The 24,586-nt window shown below is 38.7% G+C and overlaps 1 protein-coding gene across 1 annotated transcript in view; it reads left to right on the top strand.

The window, feature by feature from the left end:
- The window catches only part of LOC136863779 (uncharacterized), a 742,720-nt gene that overhangs the window by 565,491 nt on the left and 152,643 nt on the right, over positions 1-24,586 (top strand). Inside the window, exon 4 of the mRNA XM_067140131.2 lies at positions 14,609-14,952. Within this exon, the coding sequence (XP_066996232.2) occupies positions 14,609-14,952 (344 nt within the window). The remainder of the gene's footprint in view (positions 1-14,608; positions 14,953-24,586) is intronic.

Here is a 24,586-nt window from a genome sequence, read left to right as displayed (position 1 = left end):
AATACCTGGACCCAGCCCGGGAAGTACGAAATCGATTCCTGGAATGAAAGATTGAAAAATGGGAGGAAGCTTGCCATAATCTATTAGAAAACAAATCAGATCGCGAATTTTGGCGGATTCTCTCAAAAAACGAGTCAGATCGCGAATTTCGGCGGATTATATATTAAAAAATAAGCATTCAATTCTAAATTTCAGTATAAGACCGTAGCGAAGCACGGGTAACTTGCTAGTTATGTATATATATCTAAGTGTACGTCGAATGTGATACGTGATCTTAATTAATATTCGTCTTAATTATTGCGGCTCACGTAGGATTGAAATAACTTAATAAAAATATTCTTCTAGCATCGGATTTGAACTTCCGAATACAAAACCTAGCGCTGTCCGTTAACCACCACCGCCAAGGAGAAGTATGTTGAACTTGTCTCTATACTATAATATTTCGGTATCATCCCAGTTCCCGGCCAGTGTAGAGTCAGCGTTTTATACGCGTAGCATGGTCTGAAGCGATATGTCTGTCAGAAACAAGTATACAGGTATTTTAGGGCATGCATCTGCACAAGAACTTATAAGGCGGCAGCAGGAGAAATGTTTTCATGTTACGTTGTGATAAAATCCGAAGAAATAGGAGTGGCTGATTCACCGGGTAGTTTTTATAGACTGTGGAACAGTGTTTAACTCAACCTGCCTAACTTGTCTTTTTCAGAACAGCAAAAATTTCACAATGGTAGACGGTGAACTGATTTTTGTATGTGGTGAATCTGCTACCCCTACTTCTTCAAATATATGCAACATGGAGTTGATAACGTGATAACATCTTCTCTGCCGTCTTACAGTAAATTCTTGTGCGGTACAGGATTTGGAATACGTGAATCCATGGATGACAAACCAGCAATGAGAAGGTAATAATGAATGATCGTATAGAACCGCGCTACACGTGTTGATCAAAAAACTAGGTGACAATAAAATGGTACGGTACTGGGACAACTGCAGTAGACTTCTCCATGGCGTTGGTGTTTAACGGCCTGCACCTTGTTTTGTGTTAGGAGGGTTAAGTCCGGTGCTGAAAGAATATTTTATTCATTTATTTCAATCCCATGTGAGCTGCATTATCTGAAAATAATGTTTATTCCATGCTTATTTCCAACAAAGGATGCCAAGGAGAGACCATACAAAACAACGGACAGATACACCATCGCAAGAAATGAAGCTCTGGCAGTCTGCTTAAAATACTTAAAATTTCAGTAACAGTCCCACAAAGCGGTATATCATGTATTTAGATACACAGAACATTAATTTTTTTAAACAATTATGATCATAGTATTCATTCCTTATGGTGGTGTCGATAATGTAGGCGTATATTTGACCTGGAGTGAACTGTTTGTAGAGGCTGACATCTTTACCTATTTGAGGTACGGCAAATCACTTATAGGAAAGTATTTCTTAAAGTACAGAAATCGAATCCTCTGGTACTCATACCTTTCACGTCGCTTCTCTCGTTCTGTTTTGTTCGACTGCTGATAGACTCGTTGTTTTTTTTAACTTTTTCTTTTTCCGTTATGCTCCATAGAAACGCACAGCAGAGTGTTTAGGTCCAGGGAGAAGGGGAAAATCTCCGGAGAGAATTACAGTGAAGTATTTGACATTGTTAAAGAGTATACATGTCGTACCTCTGCTCTCAAACACTGTTTTACTTTCATGATTTTTTTGGGATCATACAGAGGTTCAGCATCACTTTCGGTGATTCTGAAGATAGCGTTAATGTATCGGGCTTAGATTCTACAGAGGATAAGTTTTATTTGCCTGCATTTCGACTGTTTTGCTAGAATTGATGTTCTGTGTTCACTTGGGTTTGCTCCACAAGTACGAAGAGCTACACCACGCTTCCCTTTATAATTAAGATCATATTTCACTTTATGCATACTATATTATGATTTCATATTAGGTAGACCTTAAAACGGAAGTTTATAGCGGAAGCACTCGTACAACCGGGGCACGATTGAATCCAATACATTGCCCCACAATGATCTGATTAATGAAGCAAATGCTAGACGTGGCTGGTACGCGGGTTGTTCTTAATGTTATGATATTGAACCCTTGACTTACTAGAATTATGGGTTCAATATATAGCTTCTTTGTTATCACCCGACATGACTGCAATTTCTGAAGGACGTGGATCCCTTCCAACGGACATCATTCTACTCAGTCATCTTTCAACCCTTTGAAACGTATCCGCAGTCGGTAGCCTTTGTCCACGAAGTCGTTATTGGTATATGCATCGTGCTTCCAACGCATTACGTAGGATAGCATCATATGCTGGAACTCTTCACCTAAATATATGACGGTTGGATGCATATTAACTACGAGTCGAATGTCCAGACGGGTTTTCCTTGCTCCGAACTTCATAGTGTGTTGAAGAATCATGCCTCTTTTAAGCTGTTCCCAACATACCTACAGTATTACTTGGTTAAATGGGTTAGCGTAATGTGGACAATGGTATACAAAACGCATTCCTCCGTAGTCGTTGTGTTCGTGGTGATATTTACTATGTCGATTTTAATTATTATTACATTCTTATAAGGATATCAGGGGCAGTAGCAAAGGATAAAAACCCGAGTAAAAATTGAAATAAATAAATGCTTAAGTGAAGAAGCTTTAGAACACTCACTGCTCTAAGAGGTCAGTTATCTACTCTACACAACTCCACGCAACTAATTGAAATGTACAGCTTGCAAACACCGCGGAGACCGTTGTTACCACTTGAAAAATTGTTTGTATGTTAAAACCTTATCACGCTGGTTTAAACCTTAATTGAATGCCTGAAAAGAATTAATTGCATGGCGTAAGCTATTACGACTGGTGTATACCATTTACGTGCCACAATTTATACCATAATTTGAAAAAAAAATGAAATCAATTTTGCTGTGACGATATTATATGTCCTTAATTCATCCTAGCCTATCACGTTTCTTACAATACCACGTCCACCCATTATTCGCAAAAATGAATGCTCTCTTGGAGCACTAAGATCCGCATTCTCCGTTGGCAACTATAGGGGTGGACATAGTGTGCTCAGTACAGTAACATTTCATAAAAGTGTTCGGAAAAGCTAATTTCACACCAGGTACATAAAAGTTTAGTGTTTTTAACATGGGCCTCGCTTACGGTTTTTAAGTTTTACAGGGAAGCTTGTATAAGGCAATATGTACATAAAATAGCTGTAAAATATTGCTTAACATACGGCTAAGAGAATTTTAATTTATAGCAGGTTTCATATGGTCAAGAGAAGAATGACGCAGATGGTTCTCCTGGTTTGGTAATTGTGTGGGTTTACAAGGTGGTTATATTTTGTTTGGTATGTTTTGATGGATCTGAAAATATTCACCTAATTGGAAAAGTTAAATTTTTCTTCGTTTAATAATGCGTTCGGCATAGTATTCTTTCGCGTTAAATAAAATATCATAAATCGCGCTATGCGCTGGAACATTTTCACATTACAGCTTTTGACAGGTAGGCACCTAAAGGATTTGTTTAACCAGTTCGATGCTCGACGTTAAATATGGTCCCAATTAATGATTGTTGGAACAAATAGGAATTGCGTTGTACTAATACACTCTTCCTATCATTTTGGCCTAATTTAGAGTGGAATTAAGATGTGAAGAGTAACTTCTGAATTGTCTGAGAGAAAATCTCGCACCCGAATCACGTATCTCACCGAGGACGTTTTCAGAAGAATGTCCTAACCTACCAGTTGTTCGCGTCCTTCCAAATAGCTGAGTGCTGATCGCTTGCCTCAGCTGAATTTCAATATAACTGCGCTAGGAATTAAATACAGCACTTCTGGCTATAAAAAAGATTATATTACAAATTCAGCTCACATGCGCGTGTCTGCTATGCAAATTATTGAGGAGAACATCGATTGGTGGTACCTTTGTGGGGCAACGCGCTTGTTCGATTTTCGTGATCGACTGCGAGCGTGCTTGCAGGACTCCCCTTGCGCTGAAGGGACTCATTAGAGTGCCACGGTCGTCCCTATGGAATAGGCTTTGGTTCGTCAAAGACGCCCAATACAACAGATCCGTACGAATTTTCCTATAGTCAATTGTTTCCTGAGGAGCAAAAGTATATAATCAAGTCACAATTTACCATTATTGAAGTGGTGAACTTATTGCTTACATGTTATCAGTCTTCACAATAATGATTTTAAATATGCATATCAGTTCAACAGTAAAGAATCCAATTTGTAGGACTTTTTTGATAGACCTTTAACTACTAAGGCTGCTCTAAGACTGGTCTGGTGTTTTCAATCATACATTCTTAGTACATTCCAGACATTCATCCCAGCTTCAAATGAGTACAATTACACAGGATACTGTAGATACTACAACGACGTAGAGTTCAAAGACAGATTTCACACAAAAAAGTACGTGGCACTGATGGAAAATGACCTCTATAGCCCTAAGCTGTGACAACAAAACGAGCAAGAGTGAGAGATTGCGATAAATAAAGATAGTAGGAAATTGAAGAAGAGGAAAGAAGAAAATGAAATATGTTTATTAGAGGTGTTTAGTTCACGCATGGGTTCTGGGAATTCCATATTGTTACTTTTCAAATTAAACCTAAATTTTCAGTGTACTTGTAATGTAGTACGTTCACTCAGACCCAACGAGAGAACCAGGAATCGTTATCATTTACGATGTCGACTATTCTGTAAATATTTTCACAATCACAGCAAAAAACAAAAAATGCGAGAGGATATACTGGTGTCCGCTTCAGTTCTAGGAACAAACAATGATTGTACTCGCTATTACCAGTGGACGAATGACGGATATTATCTCTCAATCTTAAACTTACTATACGCTACCTGCCTCAAAGGAGATTTAAGAAATACAAGATAATGATAGATAGGCTTAAGAGTATGCGCTTAACCACTTTTCAATTGTGATAGCTATTAACTGATGTTGGGATTCTGGAATATTTCCCTCAAAGGGGTTCATTATCGTGACAGTAAATCGACTGACAGCCTACTGACTGAAGATAGCTTTGCGTCAAAATGTGGAGTGTCACTTTCACCACATTTATCACCAGTCAATGTAATTGGTTTCGCTGATGCCACTGTCTTTATTGGTAATAGTCAAGAGGCTGCTCTTGAACTGATACGCATTGCTATAAAAATTCGTCTTGAAGTACATATACAAAAATATTTCGGAATAGTGTTGAAAATTCAGAACTGATCGACGATACCCCAGTAAAACTGCGAAATTTCGGTGGTCATACTTTGCGAGGAATTTAGTTATCTTGACGTATCTTTCACGTAAAACATCAGTTTTGATGCTGTTTCGATCATGAGAAATCTATTTAAATATTGGGCTTAGTAACAACTTCACCGTTGCTTAAATCTGATGAAGAGTAATTAATGCTCTTATTTGTATATTTTAAACTGGTGTGGAGACTCATTACCAAGTTACTTCCTTAATGGAGAGAATAAGATCATCAAAAGCTTTGAAGGAAATATTACAACTATCCATCGGCACTCCCGATTGTAACCTCTACTCTGATAGGGACTATACATCTCGACGGTACATCGTGGGAAGCAGATCCTAACAATTCAGAATTTTACGCCTGAAATATTCTAATTAAGACAACCAATGCTTGTCTTTGTTAATCGGGAACCTTCATTTAAAATTTTGAAGAATGCCTGCCTTCTCATAATGTTACCAACAGCAGTCGGGTGACAACCCAGCGAAGTGCATTAACTAAAACGGGCAATGTCCGTCTGGAACCTACAGAAGGCGAAATGACATACTGATTCTCATTACAGTAAATTTAATTTCAGTACATTCCGCATCGGTGCGGAGTTCCGTAAGGAATATATACATGTCAATAGCAATATCAGATATCACAGATTGTCATGAAGTAATATGAAAATGACAGATAACATCATCGCAGTCAGAACTGATCCAGGCATATTTTTGGTCGACATCCTCCGTCGACGATGTCGCAGGGACAATTAAACACTGACTCACGTCTTTGTACGGTGAAGTACTGAGGAACAACCGTCTCCACTAAATCCGATCTTTAATTGCCAATGAACCGCAGAGGAAACATTTTGACGTGTAGAAGTACCCGGTACATTATCTACCGACACCGAAAGGTGCATTGAATTAATAGCTTTCGATAACAAGAAAGGCTACGTAATTGAACCAACCATTTAATTGGAAAAAGGCTAGCCTGAAGATGTGAACACTGATAAGAGGAACGTTTGTATTCCTACAGTTCCACCTGGAGGAGATCGAAGTTATTAGGTTAAAGCTAAGGGCACGCGGTGGAGCACCGTCCTTCTTCATGCAGTTTTGTAAACGGTTCAACTTACCCAGAAGGGCATCTCAGAAACCGTGATTGCTGTCAAACGAGGATCAGTGGGAATAGCATGGGTCCACTTGCATTCTTAGTGAGTCCCGCGTAGATGTGTATCTGATAATTGCATTCGGAAGCCTCGAGAGTCATCTACTGAAAATAATATTACATTTATTTTTCCATTTTTAATTTTTTAATTCCGTAACAGTTCTAAATTTCTTAAGATTTTGGTTTATTTTTTTGTTTATTGTTCTCAACCCTTGCATTCGGGAAGCTGATGTTTATTATTTCTGGTAATAAATCACCCCCCCCATCTTTTATGTGAATAGTAATCTGATGGTTGACTATAAAGTGCTGCTTGATTCGACTTTTAAATATACATATAATAATTCTTAGCGGTCAGTTATCTTTTCATCCAGGAGCCCTACATGTACGTAATTTCATTATACAAAGAACACTTGCTGAAAACCGACGGGAAGAATTGAAAAAAAATATTTGCGTCGGTAAAACTGTACTTAATTCTAGGATCAGAATGTTGGTTAACTCACGTGACCAGCAGCCACTTGGTTCAACTCCCTGGATACACTCTAATACAAAAATATCGCAAATGTAAACGCGGAGGAGAAGTAGTAGTAGCCTCCGTCGTCAAGTAATACGTAAACTGAAACGAGAATGTCCTCAAACAGGTGTATATGTTTATTGCGATAGTACTTCGTGAGGCACAATGCTTGATCGGCGTAATTTACAAACGCCGCAAATTGCTTATTTACGTAAGGCAGATGAAGAACTTCAGCGAATACTACCTAATTATTCGCATGCCATAATGTTGGCTGATATGAACACACATCTATTAGACTGTAATTCATCCCAGTCTAAATAAATCTTAACATCCTTTACCATTTGTAACCTAACAATACTCCCGCTCATACGTATCATATAGCCACTGCTGATCTTGTTTTCACCAACTGTCCTGACTGCTCGTTAATCATGGACAGATTTCAGTTCCAGGTGTCTCTGCCCATGATTTAATGTATGTCTTACTCTCTGAATTGCCCAAAGCTCGAACTTAGATCAGCTACATACCGAGTTTTAAGGCGTATTGACAGAGACAAGCTACTCGAAGACGCTGCGAAACTACGATGGTACGACGCATTCGAACACAGAGGCATGAACTATAATTTGGCACAGTTCAAGTAGCAGGTGACCAAGGTATTTGACAAACTCACCCCTCCAAGTAAAGCTCGTGTGTCGAAGGCGTTGGCCCCATCGCTCAGAGGCAAAATACCTACCCTTTAAGCGACTTTTATGGCTTTATACAGAGATAGTCTTGAATTATTTTTATGTACTCTGGGATAAACTAACAGGGTGACGATTTCAACCTTAAAGCATGGTATATTGAACGTTCCGAGCACCACATGGAGTTCCGATATTGTAAGCAGAATGGGTCCAGTGTTTCTAAAAGGACGATTCATTTATTCTACTAAAAGGTTTATGTGATGTTCTCTAGTTCAATTATTTGGATTTAGAGGACACTGAGTTACAATGCTCACATAACCTCAAGCTAGAAATCTGTTTCCTGGCCAAAACCCGGCGGCTGATGGAAGTTCCGCTTATAGAAGTCAATATATCGAACTCCGAATGACAATATCCTCCACACATCTCTTCGAAATGTTATTTACCGTCCTTATTGAAACACCCAATTTTGGAATTACCTCGCTATTCCGATTAACCGCTCTTCCAGGATCAATATATTTTCCAAGTGACTGGCTCCTCACGTTGGAATTCACTTCATGCAGATGTGAGAAACTCTAAGCCCCCATGGCTCTACAGCCCTTGAAAGGCCTTGGCCTACCAAGTGACCGCTGCCCCCCGAAGACCTGCAGATTACGAGGTATCGTGTGGTCAGCATGACCAACCATCTCGGCCGTTATTCTTGGCTTTCGAGACCGGGGCCGCTATCTCACCGTCAGATAGCTCCTCAATTCTAATCACGTAGGCTGAGTGGACCTCGAACCAGCCCTCAGGTCCAGGTAAAATTCCCTGACCTGACCGGGAATCAAACCCAGGGTCTCCTGGTAAGAGGCAGGAACGCTACCTCCACACCACGGGGCCGGCGAGAAACTCTAACGTGAACTAAAATTTATATGACTACGTGCAGATATTACCCGACGAATACAACTGGCGCTTTCGTGTGACTGAAGTTTAACATTATATCCCAACGAATGATAGAGTAGTTATGGATAATGGAAGCCCGAGGATGCGTTATTGTGATGATATGGGGCATAATAACATCGACATCTTACAATAAAATGCGTTATTTATTCATATATTAATAATAATAATAATAATAATAATAATAATAATAATAATAATAATAATAATAATAATAATTGCTTTATCGCATGTACAAAGAGTTTAAGAAATGTAATTGTTTAACGCCGCAATTATTTCTCTTTTGTTATTGTTTAACTGAGATTGCATCTATGCGTATAACATTTAGTTCCTATCTCTCCGGATACATGGTTCTATGTTCAGAGTAGTTGCCCTGGGTTCCGATGGTCTCAAGTTCGATTCCCGGCTGGGTTGGGGTTTTGGCATCGTCTGGTGAATTTCTGTGGCACGAGGGCTGGGTTATCGTGTTTGTCTTCAACAAATCTTCGTTTGCATTCAACACATCATATTACCGACCACCACAGCAACACGTAATAGTGAATACATTCCTCCCCATAGGGTTAGCATCAGGAAAGGCATTCAGATGTAAAATATATAGTTTTTATTCCATAGGCAAAGAGTTTTCGAGTCATTGTTTAACGCCACAACTGTTTTTCTCTCTTCGCTAATATGCATTGTGCACCGCGAATGAAGTGGTTTGTGTTTTAATAGTCTCTCTTCATTATTTTCATTAGAATGCCTTTTTTTACTTTTATCTATTCCACTTCAATTTTATTTTTGTTTTTTGTGCATTGATTTAATTCCGTATTATGCAACTTTAATCAATTATTGTCCTTTGATTATCTTGTCATTTACGTGGTTAAGTGTTCGGAGAGAATTTCAGGCTCTAACATCGTCACTTACAAAGTAATAAATAAATAAATAAATAAATAAATAAATAAATAAATAAATAAATAACAGATTGCCAGCTTATATGCTGAATTGACATTAATTTCCGGTAGGTGATTCAGGAATTTCCAGAGAATAGAAATCTCACTAGTTCAGTTGTTTCACTGCGTGGATATGAATATTGACTAAAGTGAGTTACATCCGCTTCCCAAGTACGTTTTGAAACACCTAACGCGTTTGTTAAAGGGATGAAATTTGGATATTGCGCAGTTATCTGACCAAGAAATGTAACAGATATTTTGACGTAGTTGCCTGCTTTAGTTATACTCTATGAAATAATTTCTAGGCAATGAATAATACTGTTAATGTGCCACATACTGGCCATTTACTAAACGAAGCTGTTCAAGTTGATGTTATCATAAAATAATCATATTCAAAAAAACGGCCCGAAACCAACAAAATGGTGGTTTACTGGATACGAGAATTTTCTATAGACAACATGGAATGTGTATATGTGGGAAGTAAACACTCTGAGGAATTTGATAATTTTTGGGATTCGTCCAAGGCAGTGTTATCAAACCATTTCTATTCACGCCATTATTCGACCATCTATAGAACGAAACCCAAAGTTACTGCAGATCGTTTCTGAAATATGTTATAATTAAGAAAATATTATGATGGTCTGATGTTTGTTGTTTAAAGGGGCCTAACGTCTAGGTCATTGGCCCTAAATAATCTGAAATAATCTGAATAATCGGAAACTCTGGAGGTAATATGTCATATGGAGCAAATATAGACAATAGGGTCTTGGATCGTACTTTGTTGTGGAGAGTAACTCAAGAAAATACCTAAGTGTACACGTAAAAATGTTTAATCTCAAATCGGACATTAATATATGAAACTATGAAATGTAATTAATAAAACTTGCAACTAGTTACATTTCGTGACGTCAGTGTTAAACGGCAGCAGTTCACAGGCAGGGAAACAAGGTTATGTATCACTCGTTGAGGCCAATCCTGGAGTGAGGAGCATGCGTAAGTGATCCGCACAAAGCAGGGCTCATAAATTAACTAGAGTGGTACAGCGAAATTTTCGGGCTTATTCATTTCAATCCTACATGTAGTGTGACGAGAATACAAAGGAAACTTGGATGAGGACGCAGGAAACTTGAAATGATAATGGAGGACGATTGTCTGCCATGTACGACGCCAGCTTGGGGAGGTTTGAACAGTTGAATGAAAAAGCGCTGTAGCATTAGAAGGGCCGATCATTCGCGTAATGTAAAAGGAAGACTGCAGAAAACGAATTATGATAAATATTAGATTGTAAACCGGGGAATATATTTGCAGCATTCCTAAAGCATTTTCCCCAAATCATTCCATGTTTCAAGAAAATTCTTCAAAATCCTGATAATTTGGTAGAAATTTCCAAGTGATGGCGGTGTAAATATGATAATAAGCTGGTTGTATATCATAGTATCGTTCAATCTTCTGAAAATCATAATGTTATAGTATTTGAATTATCAAAATTATCAGTGAATTTCTATGCGGTCTCATTATAATTATTATGGAAAACTATTTACAATAGAATAGTTGTAATTATATTCTGTAAAACGTGTGTGAATTATTCAATAATAATTTTAACCCATTTTTCCTTCTTTTAATATAAACATATTCGTCCTTTTATTTCATTATCATGTATTTCTTTTTGTATTTTTTTATTATCTAAAGGAAGTTTTAAATAATGTCACTGTGTCATTGTAAGCAAGCACTGAGACCGGTATATCTTCCAATTCCAGTTTATTTCTTACTACCACCACTAATGTAGAGACGCTCATGACTCGAAGTCACCCATTCCTGATGGTATAATTATTCATGAGTACGTGTGCGTTTTCTAGCATTCATATTTTTGGACGTGGGCTTATTCCATGGTACTATATCGCATGGCCTGAGTAGAAATCAGTGAGATTATCCTCCCTTACACAACCTCCCACAGCACAAGTAAAACCGAGGCCATTAATACAAGGTGATCTTGATATATTATACAACCTGTAGTTCATTCAATGATGTCAGAACGGTCGATCCGGCAACATTGGCGACACACAACGCTGCACCTGCGTAGCAGCAGGTTTTGACCACCTGCTCCCAACGTTGTTTAGTTGAGCATCGTGTGTGTGCCGTGTAAGAACTGTTTGACACAGTGCGTGTTTAGTGCGTTGGTTCTGAACTGCGAACAGGAACATGAACGACCAAAATATTTTTTTGCTATTTGTTTTACGTCGCACCGACACAGATATGTCTTACGGCGACGATGGGACAGGAAAGACCTAGGAATGGGAAGGAAGCGTCCGTGGCCTTAGTTAAGGTACATGCCCAGCATTTGCCTGGTGTGAAAATGGGAAACCACACAGAACCATCTTCAGGGCTGCCGATAGTGGGGTTCGAACCCTCTATCTCCCGAATACTGGATACTGGCCGCATTTAAGCAACTGCAGCTATCGAGCTCGGTACCAAAAGATTAATGTACAGTTTTGTTTTAAGCTTGGCAAGACACCGAAAGAAACACATGCGATGCTGGTACATGTTTGTGGAGATCAAGCACTGTCCTTGGCGTGTGTGTACGAATGGTTCTTCCGGTTTCAAGGAGGCCGGCAAAGTGTTTCTGAAAACCCCCGTAGCGGAAGATCGGTGACCGGCCTTAGTGACAAAAACGTTGACAATGTTAGGACATTACTCATGAATGATCGGCGATTAACTGTGCGCATGATAGCGGATGAACTGCTGGAAAAGGAGCCCCATTGAAATCGGCCAGGTAATTGGTGGAAGATTTTGCCGCATATGTCGTTTCATAACACCTACCGCCAAACTACAACTCATAAAGGAAAGTTCTACGAAGGAACATTTATGGGTCTAATATTGGCACAGTTAACAGGTATATGGAGAAGGTAATCACATTGTACCCCACATCCTACTGTAAAATACCTAGACTAAGGAAAGGTGCCTGAAGTGAACCTCGAGAAGAAGTCCATCTTCGAACTTGGTTTGATGTAACTCACTGACGGCAACCACTTACCTTTAAGGTAACTAGGCCTTAACAGTGCTACTCACAGTTTGGAAATTTAGGTGCTTTCCTGTGAAGAACTGAGAATTTATAAACGGTCTTGGAATGTATTTTAATTGTTTAAACCATACTTTTATTAATATTGTTACGAATTCGCTGGGAATAATTCACCATCTTTATATTTTTACAGGATGATCCATGTAACTATTGCCAATTGTAGCAGAGCAGGTCATTGTCGATTCATGTTTTGACCTCTATGTACACGTGGGACATGTAGGATGATATTTCTTGGGCAATATGTACAAAATAGACCATTAATATGATTCGTTTCCCTATAATTAAATAAATACCTCATAATCATCGTTTCAAGTTATGATGGATGAGACGAAAATCGATTTTCCCAACGTCAGCTGATATCGATGGTTTACTGTGAAAAGGTGGTAGGTCCACTTTTGGGATAAATGGAGTCATTAGCAAAAATCTTCTAAGAAATGAGTTATATATTACAGTAAATCATTGATAACTCCATTCAGAGAGAACAAATAGTTATAACTAACCGTGAGATTCACAATTATAGCTCCTGAAATAGGAATGATTACCATACGAGTTTCCACTGCACTGAAAACATGGATAATAATCCTTATCTGAGGAATAATATACTCTATAACAAAATTCCTAAGGACATACAAAAATCTGAATTCTAAATTGTTTCAAGAGTCCTTAAAAGATAATTTAATTAACAGGTTACTGTACTCCGTAAATGGAATGTCAATCAGAATGTGCGGTTTTAATTTTTATATAAATTAGAATATATATTTCTCGTTGTAAGCTATGTAGGGTATGGACTGATGCTGGCTGATAACTGTAAAGATCTATAGAAAATAAATAAAAGTAAATATATAAATATTTAAAACACTGTAAGGTTACTTGTTTTTCTAAGTCCATATTATCTTAAATGTAGGCTGTAAAAGGAAGGTCAATTTACTTACGAATTTCTTGCTGTAAACTTTTCTCCTCCTTGTGTTTCAGTTCTGTATGGAACAATTTAGTAATTGATAGTAATTATGACTTCATTACTATGAAGGCCATTGTTCATTAGGCGGGTGTAGTGTTACCTAACATTTACTCCTAAGAGCGAAAGCGTGGGAGCTCTGAACATGGCAACGCTTTGCTTCAGTGGTTTAATCAGGTTCCAGAATCACTTACAGACATCTGTCTGTAGCCTATTCTGACACTTATTCTCTCCAGAACAATGACAGGAATAGTGGTGCATTTATTCATATTTTTGGTTCAGAATTCTCACATCAATGTCGTAGATCACAGTTGTTGAGAATCTGGACATTCGTACATGGAAGTCGATCCTGTCCGTGTAGTGCTATGTAGCATCAAAAGAAAAATGCCGCGGTATATTCCGTGATGGATTGGCTAATTATCTTCCGGATGGTAAGGTCTCAAAGAGGTAGAAAGAATGTGAGGCGTTACATTGTGAAAGAACTTTCGAATAAGGACATGGAAGACTTGAAAGAATTATAAGTAGTACTATGATGAATTGCAGTGTAGATGAGAATGGGAATGCTTTCAGTTGCTTGAAAATAATGTGTGTGAAGTTTAAAACATTAAGTCTCAAATTATCCAGTATCACTATCAGTATGATGGTCCCTACGTTAAAATTAACACCCGCTTTCAGTGGAAAGCTTGCCCAGAGAGAATTCCTAAGGAACTTACCACACATCTTACAATTTCAAAAGGAATGAAACAGGTTCTTGAAAATCTGTACAGGACCGCTGTAAGCAAAATCACAGCCCTGGTACAAGAGCTTGCCAATTCAACCAGTGTGCGCACTTCTGCTCCCGGGTCAAGATTGTCAGATTGTGAGATTGAATTTAGTTAGTAGTTTACTTGGACCAGCAGATCCAGGGAATTGTATGTAAACAATATTAGTTTGAAGAATTAATAATTAGTAAGAATGCTAACATTATTGTCAAAGTAATTTAGGGATGTGCTCTTGCTTTTATTAATTAATACATGACGTGGGCTATATTGGCATCCAACTAATCATGTCTAAAAAATATCTTTGTCACACTCTAGAAGTTCCTAACATTTTAATTATTTTTTGTGTTTCTTTTTTCAGGGTATCGGCTATAATTTCGACTTCAAATTGGCCTACAAGTTTCTTCGGCGAAGTGAGGCCCGCCTACGTTATGGAAATAGCAGTGTTGTGACGTGGCGAGGTGAACTTGTTCCTGGTACCTATTGTGACCGAGTATTAGACCGCTGTGATACGCGACCCTGCCGTATCCAGTCTCCTAACTACCCTGGGGTATACCCCCGTAATGTGACCTGTTATTACCGCCTGGAGCACCGCCAGGTCCCTCGAGGGAAACATGCGCTCTTGGCCGTCAGGCAGCGTAACAGTCATAAGATTCACATTAAGGACCAGATCGTGAAATATGACCGCAGTCAACGTGTACTCAGGTAAGCTGGAAGTCATTACTAAGTTGAGCTTTATGTAGCGTGTGTAGAACTACTTAAATGAAAAGTAATTGTGAGATTAAAACCCTAATGAATAATCAATTGAGGAGAGCAACCTAAAATGAATTTTGACGAAGAAGAGGAACTTTATTATGGCAATAATAATATAGCTTTTAGAAGATAAAGTGAAGTAATAACGTGCTGGAAAGCGAATATCCTCCCTCTTGATATCTATACGATGGTAGTTCATGGACACTTTGAATTATTCAATGTTAAACTCATATCTGTGGAATAGAAATAAGTAAACGCGTGAGTTGGTTATGTGGTTTAAGTCATGAAGTTGTATACTTGAATTCTTGAGATAGTGAGTTGGATCCTCAACATCGGCAGCCTGAAGATCATTTTTCTTAGTTTCCATTTTCTCATTAGGCTTCACTTTAATTAAATCCATGTATCTACCTGCATTCCCAGTGATAACCATTTCATATCTCAACATCGCCAAAATCCTACAGTATTATGTATTAGTGTGTCGCTCAATACCTAGAAAAAAGCCCAATACTCTTGGCTAAGTTCTCACATTTCTCTTATCGTCTTTTCTGCGATAAAACTTCCTATGTGATAATAAATTTGGAGATATACTGACCCGCAGCACACACATTATGAAGAGCGAGAATGCCTTGACAATATTTACACAATATTGCACCTTAGATGACAGAACATTGCCGGCCAAGGTTCTAAGCTAAAATATTTCACATAGGAGGTTTTGTCCCGGCATCGACGTTATTCCTTGTAGTATTGATATATCACCCATCGGTCAAGTAGTAGCGAACGCATAATAGGTAAAACAGTAACATCGGTGTGCTTCATATTTGAATTCCCTCTTTGGACACTGGAGTCTTCAGGAACGTCGCATGCAGGAAGTTACGATTTTCACTCCTACATAATTAATTTTTCAATATACTTTCCCACGTTAACTTGGTGGAAAATGGGTTAATGAAGAAACGTTTGGGTTTTCTAAGACTTAAAATCCGTATTCAGTTAATACGTACAAATAAGTGAGTCATAGAGCACACCGTTGAAAGCCACTTGTCAACATTCTCTCCCTACCATTAGTTTCGTTGTCAGGAACACAAATTCTATTGTTGAATTAAGTGGAATTTCGTATAAAAGGATGATTCCATGCCAATCGACTAGTCAGTGTCAATTTAAAAGATATTCATTCAATTACTAAGGGCATAATATTCCTCCTCTTCTTTTTATTATTATTCCTTAGGGACACATTGACGCAGTGATTCTGGCGACCTATTATGAAGTTTTCAATAAGGATGTCGTGCAGTGGCAGTAGTGCGCCCAGTCCTGTGTCTTCAACAAACTCTGAAACCAAAATAAGACTATTTTATGAATAGATCAGAGGCCACTACCTAAATAACTTATGAAAGATGTAATATTCAGCGTCTACATCATTACTCAGTATGTGGTCTATACGTTGCTTTAGGAAAACAAATAATATACGTTTTTCTTTGTGTTAGTGTTTAATTTCGAATTTCGTGATAGTTAATATACCCGTGTTGGTTTGTATCTTCATAATTAAGCTCGTTCTTGTCCTCTCGGTGGTGACGTGTGTTGTCTGTTATTATTTGGCTGTAGGATTACAATAGCCGCCCTAGGCTTCCTGGTATTATTATGTTATCCAGCAGACCTTATATTATTTCTACAGATGTAGTTGACAGAATCACGTTTTCTTCATGAATGACAGAACACTGTTGTAAATGTTTATGGTGAATGTGAAATTCCATTCATATAAATAGGGAATTATCCAGAAAAATAATGCCTCCACCGAGCAAGGTTACTGCGTGATTTGAGTCACGTTATTGTAAGCTGGCATACGGGAGGCATTGGGTTCGATACTCCCAGTCGGCAGACTTCAAGATGACCTTCCATGCTATCCCATGTTCATTAATTAAGGCCACGGTCACTTACTATCCAATCGTCACCATCACACCTCTGTCTGTCATTGCGACGTAAAACAAATAGTTAAAGAAGGATACTCCGTCTTGCTTGGTTGCTTAGAAGTAATAACCTGAATATTAGCATAGTATTTTTTATAGTACAGTACACTTTGTTTACGAAGGAAATTTTTGGGCTCCATTTTTTTATGCAGGGGTTACCATTTCACCAATTTGTTTACTGAAATGTCGAAAACTCCGTGCATTGGCAGACCTCACGTGCACTATCGAAACTCGTTCAGCCAGTGTTCTTGAACTACTGTTTACAGTAATTCCTTGTTAACTTATATATTTTGGCATCATAATATACAGAGCACCTTTCGTTTATTCACTTTAAGATATTCCCCATGCTCTTTTAGACACAGAAAAGGTAAAACAGTAAAATCGGTGTGCTTTATATTTGCATTCCTTTTTTGGAAACTGGAGACTTCAGGAACGTCGTATACAGGAAGTTACGATTTTCACTCTTTCATAATTAATTTGTTAATAAGCTCTCCCAGATAAGGTATGATCATTACCTAGAACTGAAGCATGAAAACCCTTTTAATGTACTCCTAATTACAGGCTAATTTCTGAGATGGAATATTACTTGAATTTATTTAAAGGTGAGATTTCATGCGGCGTTCCGTACTTAATGTATTATTATTATTATTATTATTATTATTATTATTATTATTATTATTATTATTATTATTATTATTATTCTAACGCGTTTACTTGTAACTATGAGGTACACTGCTGAAAATAAATGTTAATTTAATGCATTTTCGTTTTCTTGCACAATTCTCCACATTGGTACTTACGTATCTACCGGCTGTAAAGTATTTATCATTATTATTATTATTATTATTATTATTATTATTATTATTATTATTATTATTATTATTCCTCACACCTGTAGCTGAATGACCAGCGTTCTGGTCGTCGGAGTGCAAGATTCTGGGTGCGATTTCTGAGTGAGTTGTGAGATTGTAGCCGTGAATGGTGAATTCCCGTGGTTTTGGGGTTGGATGGTTACTGTGCCCCTACTACTATTTCACATACCACACATTACACTTCCCTGTATTACGTGGACCCTCAGTGTTTTGCTTCCCACAGAAGACGCCTTTTTCCCTCATCGGAGGGTCTGCCTTACGAGGGTTGCACTAGGCTATGATAGCCATACCGATTTATAACGTACTGTTATGCATAACAATGGTATTACTAATAATATTACTGCTACTACTTTTACTAAAGATAAATTAACTGTACCGTACTGTAAGAATGTATGTTTGCATGACGTATTTACTTACTCCTGAAATATTCTGTATTTAAGGTTCACTTTTATTTTTACAATCACATTGGAAAATGAATACAACGAACATTGTTCTGAAGGACTACATAACCATATGCGGCTGGGAGGCATGACTAGTCTCAATGAAAATAATGGATAGGAAAAGCATTGTGATATACGATGTATTGTTTCATCAACGGCAATATTCACTGCAATCAACAACACTCACCGTAGTAAAACTAATACAAAATTAAAATGATCGTATTGGTAAAACATAGGAGTTTACTGATTAGAACTTCGTTACTTTTTCACGCGTTCTATACTCTGAGAATTTCAACATCATCTACATACCTTGTGGACACTGTAACGCAGATCATTAAAAGAGTAATTGATGAAACATTACCATAGCTCTTGTATTTACTGTAGTATTACACCAATATTTTATACACTTCGTGGTGTTACATCGTGGCGTTATAGTAGCTTAGGTTTTAAGTAGCGACGTATGGAATATCTGCCATGAAAAAACAAACACACCCCACGGCACAACAGCACTTGACGGGCCTTGGCCAACCAAGCGACCGCTGCTCAGCCCGAAAGCCTGGAGTTTGCGAGGTGTCGTGTGGTCAGCACGACGAATCCCTATGCCGTTATTCTTGGCTTTCGAGACCGGGGCCGCTATCTCACCGCCAGATAGCTCCTCAATTCTAATCACGTAGGCTGAGTGGACCTCGAACCAGTCCTCAGTTCATATAAAAATCCCTGACCTGGCCAGGAATCGATCCCGGGCCTCCGGGTAAGAGTCACCTCACCTCATTACCTGAAATATTATTTTCCGGATCCTTCAGGCCATAGCTTATGTTAAAGCTGTACATTATTTATGTATTATTTAATTGACCTTATACTTTCTCGTCTGTCATTCATTTGAATTTTATTGCTGTGTCGTTTTCATACTGGAAGATGCGGTATTTCACAACCTAAAACAATGTTCAATATGCATATTAAGTCCTTTATCCTAATAAACACATTTCTTAGGGTATCAAGTACGGCATTAGTAAACACAATTTCACTTCAAAGCATATTTGAATAACACACATATGGTATATGGCCATGTTGTTTAAAATGAAAATGTATGATGTAAGATAGTGTTGTCTCGTGGCGTTATAATATCTTACATTCTTAGCACCGACGTATAGAATATGTAGTTGATAACCGCCACTACCTACTGCCTATTGCGGTGAGGAGAATTTTACTTTACTGTAATTGAGTGAAATGAGTTGAAAACAATGTACGTAGGAGAATGATACGAAAACATTTGCAGATAAAAGTTAGGGGAAATTATGCGCAGCGTGTCATGGGAAACCCTGATTTTATTACCCTTTTAACAAAATAACGCTAGGAATGCATAGCGACAGAGCCCTACTGAGGGGCATTGCCCTCCAGTATCTCTCCTGATTGGGAATGACTTCCTCAGGTAGCTTCTTGAGAATATATGATTTGTATACTAAAGGGAGACTGCAGATATCTATGGAATTTACAAATATATTCTCAAAATTTAAACTGACCTGAACAATGAATTCCTTATTTTGTAAGAATATTTCCTTCTTGAAATGCATTCCCGGAGGTTAGGCAAAGTATTTAGATACAGGGTGATAAGAAATTCTGAATGCCATCCCTATCACTTGCGAAATGCGTCGTGGGGATGAAATTAAAATCGCCGATGTCCTAAATCGTGGCTGTATATACATCTCATAACGCCGGGCTGATGAGTGGCTCAGACATTTGAGGTGCGAGTCTTCAGTCCACAACTTGGCAGGTTCGTTCCTGGCTCAGTCCAGCGGGATTTGAAGGTGCTCAAATACGTCAGTCTCCTGTCGCTAGATTTACTGGCAAGTAATAGAACTCATGGTGGACTAAATTCCGGCACCTCGGAGTCTCCATAAACCTTAAATGTAGTTACTTGGAACGTAAAGCCAAGAACATCAAATACGTCCCATAACATCAGCAGTCGTTAAGCTTACAACCCAACGTTCTCATCCTCTTAGGTCAATTAAAACCGTCTCATTTCGTTCACTTGTAGTTAACGTGAGTATAACACTCCCTATCCCCACTCAAGTAAACAACATGCTTTTAAATGCGTTTTGTTGGATTTGTTCTACTTTATCATGGAAGTACCAGCCCTGAGGTGTAGAGATAGCGTCTATACTTCCTATCCGAAGGCCCGAGTGCAGTTTATGACTTCTGCAAGGATTTTAGCCATAGCGTGAGGATTAGTACTGTGCGAGGTCAACGGATCAGTTGATAATTTGAACTGCAGACTACGTGACGTTCAAAAAATTTCTTCAAAAATAACCAGCTCCCGTTGAAAGATCTACTCTCTGAAACTCATCCTAAGTGATTAAATGCGGTATTTTCAAAATAAAATTCTGGTACACTTGCTTAATATTAATTTCCAGGTAAATAGAGCAATTTAATTCAATATTAATGTATTAAAAGACAGCAGTTACATATAGTTGTACATCTGTTGAATTCGGAATCTATTATTTATCGCTAATTGGGTAAAATTGTCTTATTCAAAATGACAGTTTCTAAAACATTATAATTATACTTTTCTAGTGTTACTGGCAAAGTGGACCGCATTTTCATCATCATCATCATGATGAGTTTTATTTTCTTTAATTCTTATGCCATGGTGAACGTGTGAAGTCAAGATGAACACATAAGTCTCATAAACAGAATGCCAACTACACTTTGTTTGTAGTATCGGATAATCGGTTGCCACATAGGTCCAGAAGAAATTCTTGCCAGTTAAATGACACCAGCGGTACTTGTAACCAGCCAAAATTCCCTTCATATCTATTCTGTACACATTCACTTTGTTCTTAATGAAACACTTGGTCTTACAATTAACGCACTGATGCTCGGACTGAAAGGTATTTAAGGCACAGGTATGAGTGAATTGCTGCTTTACGTTTTTGTTCAAACAAAATAACATTTTGGGAAACCTTTCCAATCCACGGATCAATTAAACGAAACTTTATTGGTTACGGGAAAACCTAGCTTAGCAGCATACCAAGTAATATTTTTGTTCCTAATTCCGTTTTCTTCACTAAATACGAGTACTTTCCATTATATTCAGGCCCGTTATTAACATAAATGTTTCAGTTGTTCCTTTTTATAACTCTGTACTAAACTTCTATCCTTCCTCTACTTCTTCCTCTTCACTTCCTCTGTCCACTTCTCGTAAGATCAATAAATTGAGAACATTGGAATATGATACAGTACGTTGTAGCTCCCTGATAGTTCTGGGTTGCCTTACCAGCTTACTAGCTCAGAGATGAATTATCAGCCGTTTACTAGTTCAAGCCCGCAGTTCACACTTCAACTCACTGAAGTCTGGGCTATCCATTCATGAGCAGACCACCTAAGTTGCCTGAGCGGTTCGTGCGTTAGATTGCATTCCATAGATGGTAGATTTGAACCGCACCAGTGGCAGCCCTGAAGGGGGTTTCCTACGGTTTCCTATTTTCATACCTGTAAAAATGCTGAGGCTGTACATTAACTAAGATTACGGCCACTTCCTTTCCTAGCTTAACTACACAGTTCAAAAACATTACGGGAACATGTTTTTGAACGTATACCATGCTCCACAAAACAATATCTCACACCCAGGTATATTACCAACTAAACTTTATTCTTTACCGTTGAAGTACAAAAAAGAACATCGATGGATTCATGTTAATTTTCAGAACACAAACGGAAAAGTCCAAATAGGGGCGAAAGCAAAGTGATAACAGTCCTCGAGGGTGGGTTTATATCACAGTTGGAAGGCTTCGGTGTGGTGTATGTCCTCCACGAGCATTTATCTCAGCTTAGCGCCTACGTGGCATGCTCCGTATAAGTCGACGGGGATCACGTTGCGGTATTAGTTTCCTTTTTCAATGAGAGTCTGTTCGATGTCTTGGAGTCTGTGGTGGAACAGGACACACACGAACACTTCCGTCAAGCCTATCCCACACATGCTCGATGGGAATAAGGTCGGGACTCACTGCTGGCCATTCTATCTCTTGAATGTCCAGTTCTCGCACGACATGAGCGCTACATGAACCCTGGAATTGTCGTGCATGAGTACGAATTCAGGGCCAACACTGTATACAGCAACCTGCACATGCTGTAGCAGTATCTGCTAGATGTACCTCGCAGCGGTAAAATTACCACGGTCGACGACAAGACCCGTACGACTTTCAATATTGATGCCACCCCACACCATCACAGAATATTTTCCGAATCGGCCGCCTTCCTGGACAATATTTGGCATCTATTGCTCATCACGGCGTCTCCATACACGTCCATCACGCTGTGTCAGGGCAAATATGGACTCGTCTGTGAACAACACCGTTTTCCATCGGCGAAGTTGCCAGTTGACGTGGGTACGGGCAAGCAGAAGACGAGCTGCGCGATGTTGCTGCGTTAAACGGGGCACTCGAACAGGACGTTGAGTCGTAAGGACACTCCTCTAAACCTGTTCCGTACTGTCTAGTCAGACACCGTGACTCCAGTGACCCCCCTGAGGTCTTGTTGCAGTTCTCTGACAGTTGCTGAACGACGCCGCAACGCACAGTTGGTCAGATATCTGTCATCCTGTGGGGTTGTCATGCGTCCACGACCTTGTCCAACACTCCTTGTGAATTGGCCTACCTTACTGTAGCGATTCCACAAGCGGTGAATAACTGACGGTGAGACATTGAGATACACATCAACACGAGGAAAAGTCTATCCTTCCTGAATCAAAGTGACGGCCCTTGCGAATTGAACCTCGCTAAGATGTCCCATGGGATATGCTGGTTGACGTACAATGTGCTCAAATGGCCGCAATAGTCTGTGTACCTCACAACGACACACGGACGCACCGCTATTCACTTTATTTTGGGGGGTCACCTGACATTTCAATACGTGGTTACGCCTAGAGGTGGAGTACAACTTCGATTTGACATACCCTGAGTAGGTAAGGTCTGAAGGTTTGCTGTACGACCACTGGAACTTCATCTTCTAAATTAACCTTCACATACCAGACGTTACAAAATATGTTCCCCAAATTTTTTGAACTGTGTATTTCCTAACCCATCGTCGCCCGTAACATATGTGAGCGGGTGTGAATTTAAACCACTAGCAAAAATGAAATATCAGTATTTCTGTGAGTTCTATGTTGTCATATAGAGTTAAATATTCCTCTTTAATAAAATAATAGATTCCGTTGCAAGTTGTATACAGAAATGGGCAATTAAAGCACACGCATTTCACTACCTACTTTTTCTTATACGATTACTACGCACTGTCTCTCAGTTCCTATACCTAAATATCTTTAAATTGCTTGACACGCCCACAGAATATCACACCAAACTACCTACATTCCTTTCATGACGTTCGGAACTGTATTTCTTTTACGTTTCTTCCTAGACGTCCCGAAATACATATGAAGCCTTAATGTTATTTCACCGCATTCATTTCGGAACTGTCAAGGCACAGAGATTATTTCGCATTATGCTTCTAAGTCTCAACAGTGCTCTTCGACGATGAACAGGAATATAATGTAACTAACGTAAGCCTGTTAAATCATCTGTAGATTTAAGCAATCATACACGCAGTCCAGCTTACAGGAAGCTAAACAAGGCCAAACGTCGTGGAGTTGCGAGCTCCAGTCGTACTGTCGTACTACGATAAAAGAAGAGGTGGTGTCCTGTTAGCAATACTATGTTGCAGTGAATCTATAGAATTTATGCCAGTGTTCGATTTTTTGTGTGAATTTGGCGGATTATTTAAGTCAGAAAGATATGACTGAAGGTAATAGACGTGTAAGAGTGATTCAAAACGAAGAGGTTCGTACATGTTATATTAAGATGTGAGTACAGGTAGTGTTAACATCTACCTCACATTGGTCACCCAAAGCCACAACTGCAACCAATGATTGTTATTAATAATGTCATTATTACGCCGTTCCCGCGTCCAGGTCGAGTCGCATGAGATCCAGGCTAGCTCGAATATTTCTTAAATTCTCGCTTCTCAAAATTTATGGGCTATGGGTTGCGCATTCGAGAAAAGATCGCCGGCTTATGCTTGCAGGAAAAACGTAATCCACGTTGTGGACGTTTCCTACCCGTAATTTGATTAGTTTCCGCATTTGGCTCATGAAAATATAAAATAATCATCACTTACATCTAATACTTATTCTAAGAAGTCATTGAAATAGTGCTTAAGTTTTACAATGAAATATTTGTTTGAAAATGAAAATAAAACTTGAGGAGAATAATTAAATGTTGAATTCTTCGTCGAGAAAATAGATAAGAAATAACTGACTTGATGT

This window comes from Anabrus simplex, chromosome 2, assembly GCF_040414725.1.
Source record: "Anabrus simplex isolate iqAnaSimp1 chromosome 2, ASM4041472v1, whole genome shotgun sequence".
Classification (NCBI taxonomy): Eukaryota; Metazoa; Arthropoda; class Insecta; order Orthoptera; family Tettigoniidae; genus Anabrus; species Anabrus simplex.
Note: the sequence above shows the minus strand (reverse complement) of the source record. Positions and strands in the feature narration are given on the sequence as shown.